Source organism: Thunnus maccoyii, chromosome 11 (genome assembly GCF_910596095.1).
Source record: "Thunnus maccoyii chromosome 11, fThuMac1.1, whole genome shotgun sequence".
In the NCBI taxonomy this organism is placed as follows: Eukaryota; Metazoa; Chordata; class Actinopteri; order Scombriformes; family Scombridae; genus Thunnus; species Thunnus maccoyii.
This window is the reverse complement of record NC_056543.1, coordinates 14,483,164-14,508,128: the sequence shown is the minus strand read 5'-3', so window position 1 is coordinate 14,508,128 and position 24,965 is coordinate 14,483,164. Positions and strand designations below refer to the sequence as shown.

Sequence of the window (24,965 nt, the reverse complement as noted above, 5' to 3'; positions counted from 1 at the left end):
ATATCCTCACACAGGAATAACACCTTGTGCCCACACACTGACTGGAGCGAGGACGCTTCATGTATGCTTAATGTCAGCACTGTCTCCCACTGTTCGCGTCACCCTGCTCGGAACCGGCGCATACAGCTCGCCACTCAGGGTTACGTTGGCATGGTTGGTGGCATTACTTCCTCCTTAGAGAGTAACACCCCGGTCCCGTGGGAGGCGAGGAAGGAGGCACTGTGTCTGCTCAGTTCCCCTCTGGTTATTTCTGTGGGAAATACGTAGGGTGATAGACACATCAATACAAAATCTGATGTGTTTGCACATATGCCATGGCCAAGGAGGCTGCTTTATGCCTTTCCCCCTCTTCGTCTCATTTCCCCGCTGCAGGAGAGAGTGAGATAAGAGCAGCTGTAGGTCTTCTTGATAGCTCTGGACCACCGTTTGGTGCTGTGATATGCAGATCCAGATGTTGGCAACCCAGCCCTGGTCCATCCCCCAAGTGTGGGGGGCTCTGTCTTGGTAGGTGCGCTGCCCACATTAGGCCATCCTCTCCAGGTTTGGCTCCTGAGAAGGACAGGCTGATGTGGGCTGGACTGTCTGCACAGGTGATGCAGACCATCCAGGCAGCAAGCGCAAGATCCACCATTACTTGTCACAAGGCAAAGTGGTTGGGATTACAACGCTAGTGCAAGGAAAGGAGACTGGACCCCATGACATGTGCAGTGGGAGAGGTTCTCTCCTTTCTACAATATCGGGTGGAAAAGGGGCTGTCTCATGTCACTGTTCAAGTGTATGCAGCAGCTGTTTCCTCCTGTCATGAGGGCTTTGGCAACAGACCTGTCTTCACTCACCCCCCTCGTGAAACATTTCTTGCAGGGGGTTAGGAGACAACGGCCAGTGATGCATGTCTCCACCCCCCAGTGAGAACAGGTGGTGCTCAAGGCCCTGATGAGTGATTCCTATGAACCTCTGGAGTGCCCCTCTCTGAAGGTGTTGTCATTCAAGAGAGCTTTGCTGCTTGCGCTGACCTCAGCTAGAGAGTGAGCGAATTGTGCATCCTGTCAATTCACCCCAGCTGTTTGCTTCTTCATGGTGACCACAGCAGTGCTATACTCAGACTGAACCCCTCCTTTCTTCCTAAGAACATAAGGAGCTCATTTAGATTGAAAACTATTCAACCTAGGGAGGCAAAACTGTACCTCTTATGCCCAGTACATGTGTTGGCATGTTATGTTGAATGCACAGTCCCCTTTTGGTGCACTGAACAGCTGTTCGTGTGCTATGATGAGAGAGTTCACAGAAAAGCCCTATCCAAGAAGCACCTAGCTAGTTGGCTTTGTGAGTGCATCTCCCAGGCTTACAGGCAGGCAGGTAAGGACCCCCCCACTGTGGTCCAAGCACATTCCACATGTGGTGTGGCAGCGTCTACAGACATATGCATGACAGCATCCTATTCTACTCCTTGTCCGTTGATAAGGTTTCATCTCTTGGACATGACAGGCTCCTTTTCAAGGTCTGTGCTCGCAGGTGCAACTCAGAACTTGTGACAAGGGTGGTGTGAGTGTGAGCTGTGGTACACGTGATCCCCCTTGGGCAATTATACACCTGCATTCTCCTGTGATCAAAGATGACTCGGGGAATGGGGTGTGCAGGGTGTTTGGTGTGTGACCTAGGACCCTTGCGAGGTTAGGCCATGTTTTCACCTAGTTCAGGTCCATGTTAACTGGACTGGGTTAGGCCCCCTACTGCTTAAGCTTAAATGGCTGGGATTATAAAGTAGTAGGAGTGCTGTGGCGACTAACCTATAGTGTTGGGCTAAGTAACGCAGTCTGATGACATGGCGAACATTCATCTGGCCCATAGAGTACTGTATCCATAGAGTCCAGTAGAGGACGGAGCCTGTGTGAGATAGAACGAAGGTTACAATTTTATAACCCTAGTTCTATAAGCACAGGCAGAGCCCTCTACCTATGGACCCTGCTGCCCCTACGCCGCTCACTGAAGTGGTTTCGGATTGTGAGGAGAAGTGAGATGCTGCTTTTATAATGTGCGAGACACACGTAATTTATACGTCCTGATTGGCCGGCTACATACATGCGAATTTCAGTGGGCGATTGCATGTGTGTGATGTAGAGGAGAGTATTACCCATAGAGTCCAGTAGAGAGTTCCACCCATGTTTGTAGAACTAGGGTTACAATATCATAACCTTCGTTTCAACTTTGCAAGTAGCCTGAGGCAATCTCCACACACTTCCTTGCTGGAAAACACAAACAGACTGGGCTGCCTACACTCAAATACAGGCAGACGGATGGCTCACCAGATAGGGAGCTGTCCCATCTCTTAAAGCTGAAGAAATTAGAATAAATGTATCCTCTAAATAGCTGCTGTCTCCCACAGTCACCAACCTTAGTCAGCGACTGACTCATAAACTCAGTTGTTTGCTGTATGCCAGACACACAAGCTGTACCAATGTGATTAAGGACAGAAAGAACATCACATCATGCAGCTGTTGGCAGAACATTTTTTTTTCTCTTCAGAAATGTCAAATTTTCATTAAATAAGACAAATACACTTAGGGCTAGATTGACAACCATGCGTTTTAGGAAATAATGCAGTATGCTTTGAAATAATTTCATAATCCAAAAGGTCATGCACTGTTCCCAGCCCATAGAGAAGCACATCTAGACTTGGTTGAAGGAAAAATATGAATAGCACACACACAATATTCATCTGACAATAGTGATATGATATACAGTAAAATATATGTTCATCTGTGTGATGTATCTCAGTACAACAATCAAACCAGACCTGACCCAAAATCTTTTACCTGGTGACACATCCCTATTTGGAAAGCTTCAAGTTTCCCATTAATTAGAAAAATGTTCTTTTTAAGATATATTATTGTTCCTTTTAATCATCACAGATAATATTGTAGTCAGGAGTCAGTCATTATTCAACAAGAGACACGTTTTAATTTTATATTGCCATGTCTATTCAGTCACATTTGAGGCTGTAAATCTCTGTGCTTCGGGTAGAGATTATGGCTTGATGTGATGAGAAGATGCAAGGAACGAGGCAAGTGAGGGAAATGTGGATGTAATTAAGGGAATTGGGATGTACCCTCTTCTTTCCCTTTCTTTGTGTGAGTTTAGATTTAACAAAGTCTAAAAATTGCAAAAGGGCCTATCCATCATCCATCCATCAGCCTATCCATCATTATGAAGAGTGAATTGGCTACAAATATCAAGACAATATCATCATTATCAGTAGAGTTGGCCAACCATCATGTGCACAGAGGCAGATTGTTCAAACCTCAGCCCCACTGACAAGGCACACCCTAAAACTATCAAAACAACAAACCAGCAAACAAATCACTACCAGCATTACAGTAAATCAAACCTGACTTGCCACTTTGCTTCAATGTCTAAAGAACACAATGACAGCGCAAACCAAAAATGGAAATGCCTAAGTTTTCCAAACTGGCTAAATCCCCTTAGATAAGAAACTGACAAATTAGAGACTGAAATGTTCTTCCTTTCATACTTCATCTTTTGTTCATGAATAGCCAAAACACACTAGGGCTGTCATTTTTTCAGTAAATAAAGTTTGAATAATTGAGAGCTAGGACTTGATTTTTTCGAATTCATTTCAACACAGCCCACAGAGGTTCATAGTTGACATTGTTTTTATTCATGGTGGCTTTACTGCCTTAGTGAAAAGTTAACCAGGGACTTCTTGTTGTCATGGTAATACTGTAAGGCAGTTGCATTTTTAAAAGAAAGCAAAGAGCTTCACCTTTATCCATGATTTTTCCATCTGTGGTGTTGAATCCAAATGACTGTCAGTTTGGTCTTAAGAAAAGAAAATCCAGTACTCTTCTTTTCTCAACTGAAGTGATACTTTCCAACGCACCTGCATCTGAGATAATTGGATGTGCGAATATCTCCTTTGAAAAAACATGTCAGTTTTGTGTCAGGATATATATATATATATATATATATATATATATATACACACACACACACACACACACACACACACACACACACACACACACACATATATATATATATATATATATATATATATATATATATATATTACATGAAGCGAAGCCTGCAATCTAGTTCAGGCAGCCCAACTCAAGTCGCCACTCCACTGACATGGCATACTCCGCTCAATATACATCCAACACACCCTTTTAATCATAGTGGCGTACTTAAGCTATCAGTGCCCTGCTCACACTTCTGCTCCATGCCTGTTGCCACACTGTTCACATAAGATATGTTGTTGCTTGCTGCTTCAGCGTGTTCGTATAGCGTTTCAAAAGCCCCACCTCCACCCCAGCATTCACCTGTAGGCTCTGAATCTATCTTACCCTGATAGAAATTAGTATCGTCACTCCCCACTCCCTGCTGTGTGGGACCGACACATATTCATGTACATATTCTACATTTAAATAATCTATTCCACATGAGTTGGCTGACTGAAATATATGATATATAACCTCAGTACCAGTAGCTTTTTGAACTCAATTTCTATTTCAGTTCAAAACATGTCTTTGATTTGGAAATGACAACACAAATTAAAGAAGCTGGGACAGGGAGAGTGTTTCACCTTATAATAGATACATGCCACAGTAGAAACAAAGGTCAGATTATCTCTCTCTACTACAGGAAGGAATCTCTGTCTATCTCTATCTATGTCTGTCTGTATCTCTGTCTGACACTCTGTCAGTGTCAACTTTGGTGTGATTTGGACACATGATACACACGTAAAACAGAACAAATACTTCCACAGACAGTTCAAAAGGCAGGTAGTTTATATCATATGTTTGAAGACCATGGCAACTGTGAAGCACCACTACAAACGAAGACCAACTCTTTTGAGCAAACATACCAAATGAATAAACGATTTAAGAGCCCAATATGATTGATTCACTTTATTTTAGGATGCACATTATTTTATTTTTAAATCCAGCCTTTATTTTACTTGAAATGTGAAAAGAACGTTTATTTACTATAAGAGTACTTGTGTAGGCTATAATAGAATGTTAGTTTATTTCATGTTGTTGGTGTAGGACTCATTCATACCTCACATCAATAGTAGCCTGTTAATTTTTCTATGCGTTGAAGTAGCAATGCCGGAGGCCAAGAAATCAGCCCGTTCCGAACAGGCACGTTTTAAGCAGGCACTGCACTAGTTTGATTATAAGCAGAAGTCCACAGGGCAGGAGAAGAACGGTAACAAGAGGAATGTGGAAAATCTCTAAATACATTTCCTGCCAAAACCAGTTGATTGAATACAAAACAGCTTCTCTCCTTGAGAGGTTGGATATGATTGGGTTTTTCTGCTTACTCCCTCAGTGTTTGCCAATTTGAATACCTTTTCAGGTTGAGAGGTCGGTACACATCGCCACACCACATTTGTATGTTTGAGTGTGTGTGAGTTACTTTTCCACCTATTTTCTGTCATTCATTTGACTTCAGTGAGAGGGAAATTGTGTCTCTGTGTTCATTTATTTGCATGCTTTATACTTCCTGCATGGATGTGTGACTCATGTGATATCTAAAAGTTCAGATGGTAATTACATTATAATTATTTTTCATCTGCCATTAATTCAGAATTATGTCATTGATAGTTTTGGGAATTGCGTTTGAACAGCACTTTTTGAAAAATCTTTTAAACGAATTAATTATGTTTGATACCTCTGGTCTCATTGCATTAAAAGGTGTTAACAGACAAAAATACACAGGCTCATACACACAATAAGATACACTTATTTTCATTATTTTCTTCTCCATGCACACAAATTACAGTTACACCTTCTCATTGCGTGCATTCTCTATTTTCTAACGGTGTATCAACAAATTAATTAAGAAATCCACTTGTAATCTCAATACCTTGCAAAAAAGAAGAAAATCACTTTCATATGTTTTATTTGATGCCTATAATTATTCACGATATGATGTGATATTTCACATCAGAGAAAAAAAGTAATTCACAAATTGCTGTATTTATTGCTTACATACTGTTGTGTACTTTTTCACAAGTAAAAACAAATTCCTGTGCACATTTTCAATCTTTTCAGCATCATACTCACACTTCATTTTAACAAATGATGTAGACTTTGGGGCTGTAAATACACACACACAAATACCATACACATATCCACAACAAAATGAGGATTTATTTTCTTTAAATATGTGCATATTTTATGTAACTTTTTCATTTCACTCTGTTTGGATGAATACCTTCCCAGCCTTCTTCATGTTCCTGGTCTATGAATTTACATTTTAGTCTGATACTAAATAGCAAGAGACAATGTAACTAACCTTTAAAAAATGTATGAAACACAGTAGTGATGTGAACAGAAATATCAGGTAGTTTTGCATGTTTTCCCTTTCTTATAATAAGTTTCCTCCAAGTGCTCCAGTTTCCTCCAACAACCATGTGAGTGAGTCATTTTCTACACATCTCCCTGCTTTCTATTAAATGTATGCTTAAAAACTCTCCAGTCTGTCATGGCACAGAACAGTAATCCAATAGTCACTCTACTTCACTGTGTTCACCAGCAACAGCTAGTCACCAACTTTGTCTGTCTGACATTTGCTGCTGCTGCTGCTGTAAAAAGAAATAGCAAAGTTTGTGAGCTGTGAAACCAAAACAATGAGCTGAAAGATGATAAACAGCTCTGTAGAGCTGAAGAATACTGCAAAATAAGTGACCTCTCTGGGTTTATTACTACAGGCTACACATGAAGTGGTTATTTGATGCTTTGTTATTTTAAAAAAATATTATTTTTTTTAAGGGTTGTTAATCGATAATCAATGAGTCAGATGTTGAGAATTGTGGTTGTACAGTGTCACCTTCTGGTCCTGGGAACAAAAACTACAAAACTATTCATCCAAGTGCACCACCCATGATTATTATTACATTATGAAGTGTGGTGTTGCACTGTGTATCTTCTTCAACATATATTTGGTTGGATCTCTACTTTAATTAGCAAGCTTAGTGCCCAGTGTTGTGATTTACTGTGCAAATTACAGGCTACTGTGATTGAAGGGGACAAAAATTAGGTGGATCTATGCCAGAAACCTGTTTATGTCGCTGCTGCTCTTTGGCTGCTGATAGAAGCTGACCAGTCATATATTTATGGACCTCACTTTAAGAATGACATTTTCTGCTGTGGATACTCATTGGCAAAGGCAGCAAGAGAAACAAGAGTCAGACTGACAAAGAGAAAGAACAAGTAGTAGCGGATTACACCATGCCAAGTACATTAACATATCCATCTGGTGTCTGATTGTTCCTGCACTCCCACTCACCCCATTGGCCCCTGTTGCCCCCATCACTGGGCTTGAGTAGGCTTTTCCAGGACAAGGTCATGTTGTTGGCGTATGTTATGAATCTACCACCTGATCCCAAAGGTGCCTGTGGGAGCCTGGCGCACCAGCAGGCTGGCAGTAGTGAGACAGTAGTGGTAAATTGACAGGAAGCATGGCTAGATCACACAATCTGGGTCATACATACACGCAAAACCCACAAAGTAACACCTTTCTTCGTTCATGGCATTCATCTTCTCTCCATTTAATCTGTTTCTCTCTTTGTTTTTATTTGCTCTCATCACACTAATATCAGGATCTAATGTTTTAGCTACATATTCTTAACATGCATTTGTCCTGTGTGTATGTTTGTGTGTCTGCCTCAGGTATTGGCAGTCCCTGCACTTTCATAGCCAGGTTGTATGTGGGTCAGTGATGACCAAGTGTGCAACACTGTGCAATGTGGCCCATACCTTATATCTATGAGACAGGGAGGGACAGGCAAACACACAGATGGTATGACTGCAGTAACTAAAGACATTAAGTGGAAATATTGCAATATTGAAAGTGTGTAAGAGCGAGAAAAAGAGAGGCAGAGAAATGCACTATATGATACAATTTATTGAGTTAACCCTTAAAACTGTATACTGTAGCTCAAGCGAGTCTAAGTTGTGTATTTTTTATAACTATAATAGAGGGCAAGTATCAAGCATTATCTAAAATTAAAATGACATCAGTGGAAAATTCAAGCCAGGTGAGAAGTAACATTTAATTTGTTCAAATTAACTTGAACACAGTACAAGTTGCCTAATCCAAAACTATGCTGTAGAATTGACATTGTGTTAATTTTGTGGTGCTCTGCTGTGTCAGTGACAAGCTAACAGGGGACTTTCTGTCATGCATTGTTACTGTAGGGCAGTTGGTCTTGGAAGTTCGGTGTTTAAAGCCATAGCAAAGTTACAATTTAGGCAACTATGGGATATGCATGTTTTTTGTTTTGTTTTGTTTTGTTGTTGTTTTAGCATTGCTATGAAAAAAAGGGACGTGTTCAGTGAGAGTTGAGTCAAAGTGAGAGTTGATTTTATTCAGCCATGAATGGCTGCTGGATGGCTCACTGTTCTACCGTCTCGTGCCCTACATGAACTTTAAATCAGCTGGTCTAGATCCTGTATCCTTTTTGTGATGTGTCAGTGAAAATGACCCTTGAGGGTTTTTAGAAGCAGGGACTTCACTTAGTGTTTAGTGAGCCAATGCCCCTGCAGAGGCAGAGACAGAGAAATAAATTGTGAGTTGCTGAAGCCAGCCATTTCCACACCATTGTTTAGTCTTTCATTTTGACCTATCAGTATGAGATGATTCAATTAACAAGAGGAAGGATGGATGTGTTTCTGCTGAGTGTTAGCATTTCTTTGCCCTCACCACATGTACACCTGCTCTTTTTTCTGATGTGTCCTTTTATTTTGTGGTCTTAAATGGGTTAGTTTGCACACTATACCCTCCTACCAACCTCACCTAAACACCTAAGACCCCATCAGACTATAGATGTTGACATTATGCTGTCATCCCACTGGCAGACTGGCCTAACACTGAGTCCTGCTTATACATATATACATACATACACACAGACACAAATGCACAGTTCTGTAGTATAAAACTACCTTTAGGTCAAGAACAGCGAGAGTGGAAATTAGAAAATTAAAAAAATATATATCCAGAAAGGGAGTTTTACAGCAAAAATATATATTGTATATTAAGAATCATATATTTCTTATGAAACCATTCTGTCAGTGGAAGTTCGTTTTCAATAATTCTCATGGGGGGAGATTTCAGTTGCATAATAGACATGGAATTAGATCTACCTACAGACAAATCACTTAAATCCAAAAAAATCTAAGACCACCCAAGGGATGATGGGGGAATAGGTTTAGTTGAAGTTAGGCGCTCTCTCCACCCTAAAATAAGGGAGTTCACATCTAAGTCTCGGGTTCATGGGAGATATTATAGAAAAGATCTTTTCAAGAAAAAAAAAAAGATCTACATATAGTAAAATAAAATAAAATAGAGTCTATCATGATTTTTGGCCATAGAGCAATTACCCTTAAAATTTTTTGAGGCCCAGACACATATTTAAAATGCTGGAGACTTAATGTTTCATTATTAGATGACCCAAATATAAAACAGGAACTGCAGAACGATCTGGCTGAGTACTTTATATTTAATCATAATGAGAGTGTCTTTTCTTCTATGTTATGGGAAGCAAGGGGAAATAATTGCTACATCTTCTAGGATAAATAAACTGAGGCTTGAAAAACAGCAGGAACTGGAGAATTAAATTAAAAGGCTAGAGAGTACACAAGCAATCAAGTGAGAAAGAAACACCAGATTTAAGTTGAATGAGCTATTAACCTATAGAGTTGAGGGGAGGTCTTTGATTTATTAATGGAAATATTATGAGATGGGCAGCAGAGCAAATAGGTTGCTTACTTTTCAATTACGTAAAGCCCAGTTGCCAAAGACTAATAGCAGCGATCATGTTTTCAGTCTCCGGAGAATAGTTCCGCGTAAGGCAGACGCCACTGCACATGTGTGGGAATGCGATTCCATTTACAGTGCTTTGCTAGCTTGTTGTGCTACATATCACAACCTCTTGACTTTGTACTGAGTTTCTTTGAGAATTGTACAATATACAATGTAGTACAAAGTCAAGAGGTCATAGCTTTTCACTGCAAATTATGATAAGCTATTCAAACAAAAGAAGATCTGGTAGGAGGTGAGGTAGGATATCCTTCCCCCTTCCTTATTTGGAAGAATAGAATCAGTAAAGATTTACGTTGCCCTAGCTTTTCTTTTTGTTTTAACCCTTAGCTGTCTGGATACCCATATCCACTTTCAATTGGCTAGACAAATCATATCCAAATTTATAGAACAAAACAAAAAAAGGGAGGACTGGGTTTACCTGATTTAACATATTATTTCTGGGCAGGATGTCTCAGTGCTGTGGTGACTTGGATTAATAATCAGGAGACTGGATGGGTCCTGATAGAGAAGAGTTCAACCCTGTGGATATGGCTGTCTGTTTTAAAACTAACAGTAAAGAATGAATGGATTAGATGCACATTGACAGGACAAGCCAAGAGCAAATGAAGACAGAGTTGGATGGACTCCACTGATATTGAGCTAAGATTATGTAAGCTTCAACAAAAGGAAATGGACAGCAGTTTGTTTGGTTTGCAAGTACTTGTAAACTCTGTGCCCAATTCAAGATTTTGCAGTTGTATCTTTTTTTATTTTACTTTATGAATAATGTTCATGTTAGTGCTTGGTTTCTTTCCCCTTTATGTCAGCCACAAAATCAAGATTTAGAGGTGCAATAGATTCTTCCATGCAATAACAAATTAGTTATGTAGAAATTGGCCCAAAAGTTTCATTAAGTGTTTTTTTTTGTTTTTGGTTTTGGTTTTGCTTTGTAATATTCACTATTAGAGGCACTTGTGCATGACAGGTCTGCCTACACACACAAGTAGCCATAACTGGCATCCATATGGGTATAGATGGACATTGTTTTGTGTTGACGCCAAAATTTGTGATTGCGGCCACTAAGAAAGGGATGCATACGATCTTCACTTAAATCAGCTTTAAATAACTCTGCTTTATTTGTATTGCTGTCTTGTTGTTCTTTATTTCTCTCTCTGCCTGAGCTTTTTTTCTCTGTCTCTCCTTCTGTGGGTGGATAGGTCAAAGGATACCCTTCATACATTTATTCATAAGAAGCCGGATGAAGGGTTTCAGAAATATTAGCTTAACTCTTACCTTTCTCTCAAGAAAAGGACTCTGGTGTTTTTCTCTTGTGTATTGTATCAGGTTTTAATTTTTTGTTCATTACGCTTCATTAAAATTACAGTTTATGTGAACATCAGTTCCACTGACTCAAAACAGAATAAGAATTCTTGACATGTAGGAGAGAGAGGAATTTAACTCCCTTTTAGCTAAATGCATTAGTCTATAAAATATGTGCTTAAACTGCCTAATAGACTTGAGATAAAATATGTATTTTACTAGCAAAGTAATCTTTTCAAGTATGGATAGAGCACTTTTTAGAGCCCATCAAGAGAGGTAATGGGGATTCTTTGTGGATTGTTGACAAGATTAATTCTTTTTTATCCCCTCAGTTTCAAATCTTTTCATTTTTTATTGCCCATACTATTTTTCTATGTAATATTATGCAACCTTACCAAGAATCCACGTTTCTTCCTAACCTCAATGCAAAAAAAGATATCAATTCTGACTGGACCCAGACATCAAATATCTGGACCATCTAGTCACATTCATGAACTAAAACTAAGGTTAAATTCTGACCTGATTATTCTATTGGAAGAAGATACAGAATGAATTCACTGAATGACAGCAGGATTGTTAACTTAAAAAAAAATCAACAATCATGGCTGAGTGAGGTCACTCCCTGTTCAGCTGCCACAGTGACAGTTACAGGAAAGAGGTTGAATCCTATTTAGAGTGATGGCTGCCCGACAGCTTTTCAGCAAAAACAGAACCACCCATCTTCCCCAGAATCACATCCTCATTTCCCACACGGTATGGAGCTGTCTTGAAGTAATACACAATGTTTTCAATCATCTCAAGACAGTTATTTTATTTTATTTTATTTTTTTAACAAATCATTTCCATGATCTATGATTATTCTAGGGTCACAGGAGTACTTTTGGTAATAGCAACTGAACTTTGCTCTAAAGTGCATTTACTTGATTATCTAGCTACAGTAATATGGAATAGTAAACAGGGTAGCAAGTATTATGATTTAACAAAATAATCTTGTTTCAAGCCTCCATGCAGGCAAACATCAATCCCTCTGAAATGTCCTTGAGCAGGATCTGTTGTTAAACCTGATGCCTAACCAGACTGCACAGATGTCCAAAATAAAAATTAAAAGAAAACTTCTAAAATCCTACAAAGAGCAACAGATTTTCACATAACCCGTGTGTTTCCCACACTTCTCTTTCAACTATAAGTCAAAGAGAGAGAGAAAAACAAAAAACAAATGGTAGCCTCCAGGGTGGAGCTAACCAGCAATACTAACGAAGGGTTGAATCTATCAGTCATGTGAGCTGTCAGTCACAGGTGCACCCTTTATGTCAGAGGCCTTGTGTTGGTGGTGTTTTGGGAAGCAGGACGGACTACAGGCAGCTCTGCAAAGTCTGAGGTAAAAAGCTGGTGAATGAGGTTGAGAGTAGCAGTTCTTATCGTCATATTTTCTGTGTGTAATAATGCACATTGACAGTTTTGCTGTGGAAAAGTTGCACAGTAACTTCACATAATGTTGCAATTATCTCAGAGTGTTTCCAACACTGTAAGTTGACTGTCATTTAATTCCAGTGATTTTAAAAAGTTTAACAGTCCATTAGCAAATGACAGTAATGGAAAAGGTTTGACAAAATTGTAAGCTCCCGCAAACAATGCAAAGATTAATTTGTTTTGTATTAATTATTGCTTTCACAAAATTATAACAAATTGTTTGTTGTCACAACTGATATACCAATATAGTCTCCCCTTAAGATTTTACACAAAGCAATATAGCTTTGAGGTTTTAAATAATCCTTTTTGTGTGCTTACACAAACTCATCTTGCATGGTTTATTATGACAGCGTTCCAACTCTGCTTCTGTTGGAGCACAGGTCAGAAAATTTATGTGAATGGTGCCTTGGTGAGTAAAGACCTTGACCTGACTTCAGCTGGCATCTGAATTGCTTCTCTAACCTCTCTTATTAATGCTGAACCAGAGATAGCAGCGATAGAGAGAAGAAAGACTTAATTCTATAAGAAGATTTCGGCCAGCTTGCTTGCTCCCAGGCATCCATGAATGCTTTACGCACAATTGAGGACTGTCTGGGTGCACTATGTGTGTGTGTGTGTAATAATTCTGCACACAACACTTGGCAATGAAGCCAAATGTGCTGTTATTTGTTCTCATCAGCACATCATATTTGCATACAGATTTTTCAGGCAAATAATCCAATTGTGTGATATACTCAGAATACAACAACAAAAAAAACTTCCTCTCCAGAATCTGTGCTGGTCAAGTGAAAGTCCAGCAAATATTGAATTTGTATTGAATACTGATTTTCCTGTCAGTGGTCACACATCAATTTTACCAGGGACACAAGCAAAGATAAAGGCACAATAGACTAGCATTATGCATTTGTCCCAACAAAAAATACAAAACAGGAAGTGCCCTTGATTTTTGAAGAGTGGCTAATAACTATTTTTAATATTGCAGGCACTTATTAATATAGGGTGCACAGTCATTTATCTTCTTTTTTTTTATCAGTGCAAGTCAGGTGATTTCTAGATTAAAAGGAATGGTTGTATATTGTGTCAGTTTGATTACACTCATGACAATGTTTGTGTGTGTGTGTGTGTGTGCGTGTGTGTGTGTGTGTTTGTATAAGAGATATAAACCCACCTCTGAGCTGTAGGTACTGTAGTGAATGCTGCATTAAGCATTCATCAGACAGAATAAATGCATACGGACAAGGTCTCCCCTCACACACTGCTAACCCAGTCTGCACACAGACAGATTGTTCATATTCAAGCTGCCCCCAATGTCATTTTCTAAAATTCATTCTGACATGGGAGCTCAAAATGAAATGAAAGCCTACCGCTTTCATCATTATTGTGTAATCATTTCCTCCCCTTTCTCTTTCTTTCTCCTCCACATTGGTCTGATTTGTTTCACATCAATCCCTAAACAATGATTCACCTTCTCCCATGCCCACTGGGATCTTTTTATATCTAAACCATACATTAAACATGTACTACGTCAAGCAGATGCTGCACTGGTGTCACACACCTCCAATAAGCTGCACCGTTATTCACAATATGATAACACACAATAGATAGTCACCAAACATCTTGTGCCCTCCAGAAATACTGGCATCCCTCTCAAAATAAGCCAATGAGGCTGTATAATAAAAGAGAAAAAAAAAAAAGCACAGATGAATCATGCTCTCTTGCTGCTGAGTATTCAGTGTTCAGAATAAAATACTCTCATCCACTGTAATTACAATATTTTTTACAGGGTCTAGTATACTGCAGTAGAAAGGAGAAGTGCATACAGTATCTCACAACAGCTGGCATCCTTGGAATACAAAGCTAATCTAAACTAAGTTAATTTCACTGTGCTACCACTCTGTTCCTTGAAGAACAGCTTGAAAAATCTTAGAAAAAAGTTGTCTCAAAGCAGCTTTTGGAAATTGTTGGGCAAATGTATTTATTTGATAAAATCCAGTCATGGTTCAGAAAGCACAGAGACTGCTCTGCTTAGAGCCACACATAACATCCTGTTACACTCTGATTGTGACCAAAGCTGTATTTTAATTCTTCTATATTTAAGTGCTGCGTTTGACACCATGGACCATAATATTTTATTAGATCATCCGAGGATATGGGTTGGGATTACTGGTGCAGTGCTCAATTTGTTCTGTGTCTCTTATCTTTGTAGTGTGGATGATGTCCAGCTTTACGTATTTGGGAAAACTGAGGAACTTTCAAATCTGTCTACTTTGCTACTTGGATGTCTTTTTTTTCAGCTAAATCTCAAATTGAAGTTCTGGCTTTTGTCCTAGATCAGAGTTCTGACATTTCACACCAGCTCTTGCTCTTGGTCCTCTAGCCATAGGGTCATTTTTGATTCCCTGCTAAACTTTGAGAAACATAAGTCAGTAATTCAGTCTTGCTATTTCCAGTTAAGAAACATTGCCAAACTACACCCCTTCTTATCCTTTCAACAACTAAAACAAACCATCCATTGTTTTGTCTCCTCTTGCATGGACCATTTTGATTACTTGTAACAATGTTGTATACAACAAAAAACTACTCTAACTGCTATTTTTAGAATATCTCTGGAACGCTGCTTGCTAGACACTTTAAAATCTGTCCTGCAGCACACTGTTCAGCCATTACAACGAGCCATCAGTTCTTATAATCCATTCAGGGGTTTGATAGTCTATCAAGGAACCACTGAAGCAAGTAAGTAATGTGTTAAGATAGTATCTGAAGCGTATTGAGCTACATGAAGACTCTGTGTGCACTTTGACTATTGGAGCATGCGCACATTACACATGTAGTGAAATGTGTGTTTTTATTCTGTTTGGTGTTTTATTCTGTCTGCAAATGTTTTATTACTTAACAGAAATTGAGGAACGGCAAGCAAGCTTGGTGGAAGTGACATGGCAGGCAAAAATGCCAGTTTCCATTAAAAAACAAAAAACAACATAAAAACACACCAAGAAATGAATATGGACAGTTTCGATAAAAATGTAAATAGTTCTGTTTTTCCGTGTAATAGAAACTTTATGAATAGAGATTTTATTTATTTTTGTTTGTTTTTCATCTGAGGCCTTGTTCTACAAATATGAAGACAATAAACATTTGCACATATTGGTTGTTGTGGAAAATGAATAAAATGTTACACCAGTAATAGGAAAAAAATGGCTCAGACCTCAGAGGGTTAAGCCAAGACATACATTTACTAACTAAGACCCCACAGTATTCCCATATAACCCCAGCGATGGCTCCACTGCACTGGCTCCCTATTATATTTTGGATTGAACTCAAAGTTTCCCTCCTAATTACTTTTAAGGCCTTACACAACTTGGGCACACCATATATCAGTGATTTAATGATTCATCATAGATGCACTAGACCTCTGATCATCAGAACAAGTGTTCCTGGTTGTGCCTCAGCAGCCAGGAAAGCAAGAAGTGCTGGCACTTTTTCAGAGTCCACGAGGACTTGGGTCTTACATGCCATCATTGAGGGAGTATCTTCAGTGCTAAAAAGTCTCATTCATCCTCAACAACATAACGGTTAACCCCCTGTAAAAATGCAGTCATCATTGTTCACAATGGGAAAACAGCAACGATATTTTAACTAAACAATGATTTTTTACACATGTGCACATTAGAAGGGAAATTAGCAATTGACTGCCAACTTAAACTTAACTTTATGGCCAACATGACATCAAATTCCAACCATACTCTTAAGTGAACCAGGCACAGGCACCACCTCTGTGGATGTTGGAGAGTTGAGCACCACAATGATTTCACCGCAACCACAGATTTCAAATAGTAAAAATAAATATGATTTCACTAGCAAGGACCACACCATCAACAAGATGCGTTTGGATGATTTATTGAGGAAAACAATTAATGTGCATAGTTCTTTCAGTTGCTGACTGCATTGTGGGGAAGCTTATGGGGAATCCGCCTCAGCACCCGGGCAACAGCAGACCCCCAAAAACCTCCAGTTACTTAAGATAAAGTTGAGCAAATCTGAGATCTTTGAGATTTCGAAGGGTGTAGCGATGGTACGTTTGGGAGGAAAGATGACCCATGAATTGTATGAAGGCTGAAAGTAGCGGCACTGGTCTTGAAGGAGTGTCCATCGAAATGAATTGGAATTGCAAGCAGTGCGTTGGTCTCGGAAGGATTAGAAGCGATTGACTTTGAAGTAAAATTAAGTATGACTGACCGGATTGATCTGTTTTGGTTCGATTTAAGTAGTCGGGTCAATTTTATTTAATTGGCACCAAATCAGGAATAAGTTATCTTTTGGCATGTTTCGTATATAGCGGGTCAAGACCATACTCTTAATTTATAGAGACCCAACATTCCCCCATGAGCAAGCACTTAGCGACGGCGGCGAGGAAAAAATTTAATGGGAAGAAACCTCGAACAGAACCAGGCTCTAGGTGGGCGGCCATCTGCTTTGACCGGCTGGGTTGAGAGAGAGGGAGACGGTGTCATCCAAGAAATAAGGCAAGTCTGAAAAGCAGGAGTAGCAGCTTGGGTCGGAGTGAAGAGTTGAGGCAGTGAATTCTGAGCATATGAGCTAACCGAAGAATGCAAATGAGAATGTGACTTCTAAATTACGAGCAACGTGAAGAATGCGATATCTGGAGCATAGTGTGAATGCTGACTGACAGCAAGTCGGCAGTAAGAGGAAGGCGGCGAGGATTTTTAGCTCACTCTTGGTGTAAAAGTTCTATGAGGAGTGAAATTAAATGAGAATGGTTGGAGACCGGGCCCAGCTGTCCGTTAGGAGATTAGAGAAGAAGTTGATGCCGCTTGGGTAAACATGGATGGTATGTGTTTTGATGGCCATCACGGAAGGGCGTAGGGAAATGAAACTGTCACGGTAACGAGATCGAATGATGGGTAGGTTATGCTGTATATGTTGTGAAGCAATGACGCTGGATAGATCTCATGAACAACTGGAGACGTTTTAGAGAATTTCCTGCAACTGCGTGATCTCGGTTGGCCATTTGGAGGGGAATCATCATCATCTACCATGGAAACCCCCAAAAACTGGCAGAAAGGACAGCACCTTTATAGAGTTGGTGTTGTCTGGGCATTTCTGGGAGTGGGCGGCAGGGGGCGCTGACAACCCAGTGCCGGAGGCCCCAATTAAAGCTGGTGGCAGAGGTTGCTGGAAGTGGGCGGCAGGGGGCGCTGGCATCCCGGTGCCAGATGCTCCGACTCGAGTTTGCTGCTGCAATAACTGGAAGTAGGCGGTAGGGGGGCGCTGGCATCCCGGTGCCAGATGCTCTGACTCGAGTTTGCTGCTACGATAACTGGAAATAGGCGGCAGTAGGGGCGCTGGCATCCCGGTGCCAGATGCGTATAACAATGGAAGTTGATTGATTGATTGATTGGAAGTGACATTAGATTAGTTCCATTACTAACTAGCAATCCGGTGCATGCAATGGCAGATGTTACCGAAGTGACATTTGAGTCAGTATTAGTAACTTGCAACCTGGTGCACATAACGGCAAACGATACTAAAGTGAGGTTAGGCTAGTTGTATTAGTGACTTGCAACCCAGTGCACGTAAAGGATAGATGTTACTGATATGATGTAAGAGTAGTTATGATATTTGGTAACCCGGTGCACGTAACAGTGGACGATACCGAAGTGACGTCAGATTAGTAGAATTAGGAACTTGCAACCTGGTGCACGTACCAAAATGTTGTTTTTTTTGTAAAATAGTATTTCAGCTAGATAAGGAATAAATAATAATTTACATTTAATTAAAACATACAATTTATGGTGACATGCAGTGAGACCCAAGAATAAATTCTTCTTGTATCACAATGAACACAAATACCCAGTAGGAGATGTCACTCCTACCCCAGAACACACACACACACACACACAAGAGATTTATAGAGGCTCTATAGGATGTTCAATCTCATTAGAAGTGTTTCCTCATGAATAACATTCCATCAGGATGAATCACTTGATTATAGATTTCTGTGTGTGTGTGTGTGTGTGTGTGCTGCCTGTTTGTGTTGACAGCTTTCTCTATGTGTGACTATGTGTGTGTGTCTATCTTGCCAGAATAAACAACAATGGAAGTGCCAGCTGGTGAAAAATGGGCACCACCTCTCTACTCTCTCCTCCTATTGATTTAATCTCCAGCCCTTTGCCACTCGCCACCAAATCTGTCTTCACAAAACACATCTGAGGACAATATCGTCCACTCAGGTTTTGTTCACATGACTCGGTAAAATAAGCATAAATAACCATGACAGGAGGTCAGAATATTTTCTGGGAGGGCAATAATTCTCTAGACCGGTGAGAGCGCGGTTAAGCACCTTGCATTCAGACCTGCAGCACTGCTCATCTCCTCTTAAGCTTCCCTTCTTCTTCTATAAAAGAGATTTTCTTTACCACTATACCACTATTACTTTAAACAAACATAAAGCCATTATGCATAAATCAGTAACTTTCTTCACTCACTGCAGTGACAAAAGGTAGTCAGAAAGTTTGACATCAGACTTTACATAGAGGCCTTTTTAAAAAAATGCAATTTGTTTGCATGAAAATACGTGTCGAAAATTGTGCGAACCTTGGTTTCTTTCAGGGTGCAGATGTTTTCTTTATGTAGCAATGTGAAAACATAGGGCTGTCACAAAGTACAAAACCTTGTACTTTGGTTTATATGGTTCTATATGATTCAAAGCCTTTATATTTCAGCCTCATTGAAATTTTTACCTTGGCTTGCTTTTCCATATAAAATCTCAGAGTGCAAGGTGTAGGGCATAGGTCTGATCCCCACGGATTGGAAAGCAGGTCTTGTCTGGAGGTGCGATCATAACAGAGTCTGTCTGAAGCCTGTGGATTTTCTCCGGTGGCAGGCTTACCTGAATAACGGCTTCCACAACTGGCATCTCCCAGGTCGTCGCATCCAAGTTTGCTGCAATTACAAACCTCTGGCAGTGAGTTGTTCTCTTCATGTCCACATGGGAGGGCAGTAAATGAGAGCAACCAAGTAGAAAAAGGAAAAAAAAAAAGTTTGTTCCGAAAGCACGTCTGCAGCCACTTCCCACTCTGCACACTTCTATCATCACCTCCCCCTCTCAATCTCATTGTGCTGGCAAATTAAAATTCACGGGCTGCCAAGCCATCTATTCTCCCTCCACTGCTTAATTGTCTTGAAAATTGAGGAGATTACCGGGTGCGATTTATGTACAAATAAGAATCTGTCAGAAACCTGGTGTGTACCTGGCATACACACACACACATATACTTGATGATTTGTAAGCCTTACGCAATGGCCAGCATGGGATACCTAAAATCCCAACCTTTTCAATTGCACCCTTTCCATGTATTACTCTCATGCTGAGACTGTGCAATGCATGTGTGCACAGAGGAGAACAAAACACTGGCGAGATCAAGAAACTCACAAATCTTACTCAATATGTTTTGATGCTGATCAGCATTGTGTTTGTCTACATCAGTGTCACTTTTCCTAACATGTATTCTCCCTTGACTTTGTACATCAGTTCATGCTGCAGCATACCCAGCATCATTTTTACTGCCAACAACAGTGGCATCTGCTATTTTTAGACATGCTAGTGGAAAGGATCAAGGGATGGTTGGTCTGGTGATTGGTCTGTCAGACAGTGATCCAGACTGAATTATCTCAACAGCTACTGGATGGAAAACCATAACATTTTGCACAGACATTCATTGTCCCCATAGGATTAATCCTACTGATCCCCTGATGTTTTTTCTTTAGCACCATCATGAGGTTCACATTTGTGGTTTTTAGTGAAATGTCTCAACAACGGATCCAGTAACAATGGATAACTATAAAACATTCATGCCCCCTTCAGGATGAACTGTGATAACTTGGATGACAACCTTAACTTCTCATCTAGCACCACCATCAGATTTAGCTTAAAGCACCGGTGTTTAGTGTACATAATATTTGCTATGTTTCCCTGCTCTTAGACTGCGTATAACGATGTATTCCTCATCAGATTCTTATGTAAAAAATTGCATAAGCTATCATGTTCATTAATCACAAAATGTTTTGGCAATCAACTCATACTTGTGTTATAGTTGAAAAAAAGTCCTATATTTTATTTATATATATATATATATATATATATATATATATATATATATATTTATATTTTATTTTGCTTGCAGTAAAATCACTATGCATTACTGGCTCCACCATTTAGTTGCTGGTCTGCGGCAACCTGTGAACGGATCTTTGTCCATTCATCCAATCAGGCAAGACTCTCAAACTGTGTGAAACTGAATAATGAAGTTTAACAAAACTGATCATCAGGCTGGAACTTACCATCTTCATCATATCCTGACCGAATCTCCCGCCATGAGGGAGGCCAAGTCCAGTCTATGTGATTAATCACATAATCTGAATAAATGAGTGTGAATATGAGTCTTCGGTGCTCTGCTGTAGTTACTTTTATGCACTATCCATCCAATAATTTCCTTACTGACAATCACATATCTCTATGAGACATGGCAACACATTGATATATGAATTATATAAGTGGATATTTGTATCGTAACAGCATGTACTGTTTTTGTATGTGTGTGATTGTGCATCATTTTATTTCATTTGGGTCACATAATGACATCTAATAAAAAACTGTTTTCTAACTGCACTGTCCTTGCTAAACTCTCGACCAGCTTTCTGTCACCATTTTTCTCTCTCCCCACACACATACACATTAATGCAGGTGTATCTCCATGTGAGTTGCATGTATGTGTGTAAATGCGCAGGTGTGTGCTGAAATCCCTCCTAGGAGGGAGCCAAATGAGGCAGCCTTACCAATGTAATCTCACCTCTTAGGCTGCCACCACTCAACCCCTACCTACCTCCACCCCTCCTCCTCTCTCCTCCTCCATCCACTCCTCCTTTCATTTCAGCCCATTCCAACTAAATCCAATTTGTTATGGTTTCAAATAAGGCCTAGTTTTTCTGTCCTCTCGCCACTTCAAACAAAGTGGCTTCTGTTATTGCTCATCCAATTTGAAATTGTTTTTTTTTTTCACATCGTTCTTTCCCTTCAGGTACTATCTTTCTTTCTCTTAAGGTCCACTCTTGCTGTGATACACAGTGTAGACTCTAGATGTCAAGCACAAGATGCAGTAACTACAAAGCTTTTATACAACTATGCAGAGCTGTTCTTTTATAGCTTTAGGGCATTATTGGCATTTTGTGTCAGACTGACCTATCCAATCAGTTTTTTTGGTGATGCAAAGTTTGATACCCACCTTATTTCTACAGTGTGTGTGTATATGTGTGAGTGTGGGTCTGTATCTACATGTCATAGTTGTTTTTTTGAAGGCTGATGCAGACAGTTTTTGGTTGATGCTGCTGGTAGAATATACTGATTTTATTTGTTTTATATTCCAAAGAAAAGACCAGTATCAGCCCAAGTTATTGAAGTGTGCGTGTTCAGCGTCTCAGTTGCATTGAATTGACACTCAAAACGGTTTGGGGGGAGCTACTCTTTTTACTGAAAAAAGGGGCTAAGATCCCCTAGGAATGAATTTAAATTCATGGGGAAACTTAATCTAAACATCTGAGAATGTCAGGAAAAAAAGTCTTCTTTTCAAGGCAGATAATCATTATTAATTAAAGTAAGGACAGGGAGAAAGAGTGGTGAGGTGGTTTCTTAATTGTTCAATAAATGTACTGAATGAAATGTTTTACTCCAACATTTCTCGCTCCTATGGGTCCTGTTTTTAATTGAAAACCTGCCTCTGGGTTGATGCTTATGAATGCTGTTGTTATTGCATCACCGAGCATTTAGCAATAAAGACGGCTTTTCCGCAGTCTAGTTGTTGATTGATGAGAATTATAACCATAAAAATAACAATGTGGTGGTAATGATGATGACACAAATAATTATAAAAATTCTAATGGGGTCTTGATGGTGGTAGTGATGATGATGAAGACAGATGGTGATGTTGAACAGAATTCAGGCTTGCATGTGCGTGTTTGTGCACCATACCAGGGCACACTCACGCCTGAAGATACAAGGATTGTATATAAATGACCGCAATAGAAAATGTGTGTGTGTGTGTCTGTGTGTGTTGCAGGGGATGATGTATCTGGAGGAACGCAGGCTGGTCCACAGGGATCTGGCAGCTCGAAATGTCCTGGTGAAATCTCCCAACCATATCAAGATCACTGACTTTGGCCTGGCTCGCCTGCTGGATGTTAATGAGAAGGAATATAATGCTGATGGAGGCAAGGTAAATCATGGACTCACTTGACACTTGTAAATTGTTATTTGTTTGGAGGCCAGAATGAGCCCCTGGAATAGAACACTCTGAATGGCTAATTATAATAAATTCTGAATTGATATACAGTATTTAGAAAAAAAAAAAATCTTAAAATAGAATTTCTATTTATATTATAGGATTAAATAATATTTATGTTTTATATGAAATCCATTTCATTATTCTGTCTTTAATTTATGAATTAATTTTTGCAAGTAGTAGGAATATTAGTGTATCTAGTGGCAACTGCACCATTTGTAGCCTTAATGCTAGTATTAAATCAGTACTATTAGTGGAAGTTATACCACTATAGCATCAGTAGTTGTGGTGGTATAGTGACTGCCATACTGTGCTGTACTAAACGTACTACTGTATATGATCACCTGAGCCTGCATTGACATGTTTTAAAAGACAACAATAGACATTAACATTAATTAGGGTTTTATATCCTGAGGGAGGAACTTAGCCCATCACAAAGGACAATTTTAATGGAGTCAGTGAGATACTATTCTGCTCTACTGGACCGTTTTATTTACTTTTGGGGAAGGGAGATCTCAAAACCATATAAATGTAGTAAACAAATCTATCCTTGGGGCTCTCTTTACATGGGCTTCTGGCCTCTTCTAATCTTTCTTCATCCTTTGCCTCTTTTGTATTTTGTTTTCAAATCCTCTCCTCTCATGAAAGACTATTGCATCCTCTCTCACGCCTCTTTCCAGTCTGTCCATCATGTTTTGTGTCAATGTTGAACATTGTAGTATTATCCTCTCCACTGAATGAAAGACAGACACCTTCAACATCCCACTCCTCTCAACCACCATCACTGTAATCAATAGAATTGCCCTCAAAATCTAATCACAGTGTTAAGATGCATCCCAGACCAGCCTGCCACTTGCCTTACTGTATTTCAATACAGCTGGAGCTTGTGTGTATGTGTCTGTGAGTTTGTGTGCCTCCTCTCTCTCATCATAAAACCTTGTTTTCCTTCATTCTGTCATACCTCTCTTCTCTCTAATATGGTTTGCCAAAACAGTTAATTTCATGCCAACATCTCACCAACAGATTATCTATTGTTGTCAGTTATCATATCAATTTTATTTAAAGAAATATATGCAAAACAGATCATGGTCAGGTGGATGTTGTATGTATATAATACTGACATGCTATGCTTACTTGGCAGATGCCCATCAAATGGATGGCCCTGGAATGTATTCATTACAGGAAGTTCACTCATCAGAGTGACGTTTGGAGTTACGGTAAGCTTCAAATTTTCATTTTGGGGAATTTCCATTAGGTGGGTAAAACCATTATGGCCCCAGTATTTTCTATATATCAGACAAAACAAATATATCCCCTCAGTAATTTTCCTTTAAAATTACATTACATTACATTAATTTAGCAGAAAGTTATGTGCAAAGTGACTTCAAGTGTATTTAGTCTCCATGGGAACAAGAGTAAGAAGTGCATGCCTTCTAAACAACTTAGAATATGTTCAGTCCTGCCACACAGGTGTTTAAATGGATGTCAAAATCTAGATGTCCAAAAATGTTTTCCAGCTTAATGAGAATAAGACTGGGTCCTCATCCCTGTCCTGCAAATTGTACTGGGGTGTTACCAGTTGTCATGGGCCTACAGAATTTATTTTACTTCTTTATTTTTAAGCACTAAATGGGCCGGTACCAGTATACTCTATGTCTAGTGCTCCTTACTATTCAGCATTGCCAGTTGAAGTCCAAAGGTGACTGAGCATTTTCCATTTCCTTAGTGTCCACATATCAACACTATTAATTCCCATTTTAAGACCCATCGTTTTACAAATGCATTTTAGTGCCCTTAAATATTAATACAACTATATAATTGGTTAAATTTTGTCACAGTTTTGTTACAGTTATTTACGTATGTATTTTAATTCTAGTCATTTAATTTTATTTCTAATAACTCTGCAAAGCCGTGTGGTTGTTTTTAAATGTGTCCTCTACATAAATTGACTTGCCTTGAGTTCTTTTTCAAGGAAATTATACAGTATGTAGT

The 24,965-nt window shown here is 39.4% G+C and overlaps 1 protein-coding gene across 2 annotated transcripts in view; it reads left to right on the top strand.

Annotated features, from left to right (window-relative positions):
• Positions 1–24,965, top strand: part of LOC121907139 (receptor tyrosine-protein kinase erbB-4-like) — a 349,464-nt gene that overhangs the window by 307,346 nt on the left and 17,153 nt on the right. For both annotated transcript variants that reach the window (XM_042426534.1, XM_042426533.1), the window contains exons 21-22: positions 22,752–22,907; positions 24,115–24,190. In XM_042426534.1, the coding sequence (XP_042282468.1) occupies positions 22,752–22,907; positions 24,115–24,190 (232 nt within the window). The remainder of the gene's footprint in view (positions 1–22,751; positions 22,908–24,114; positions 24,191–24,965) is intronic.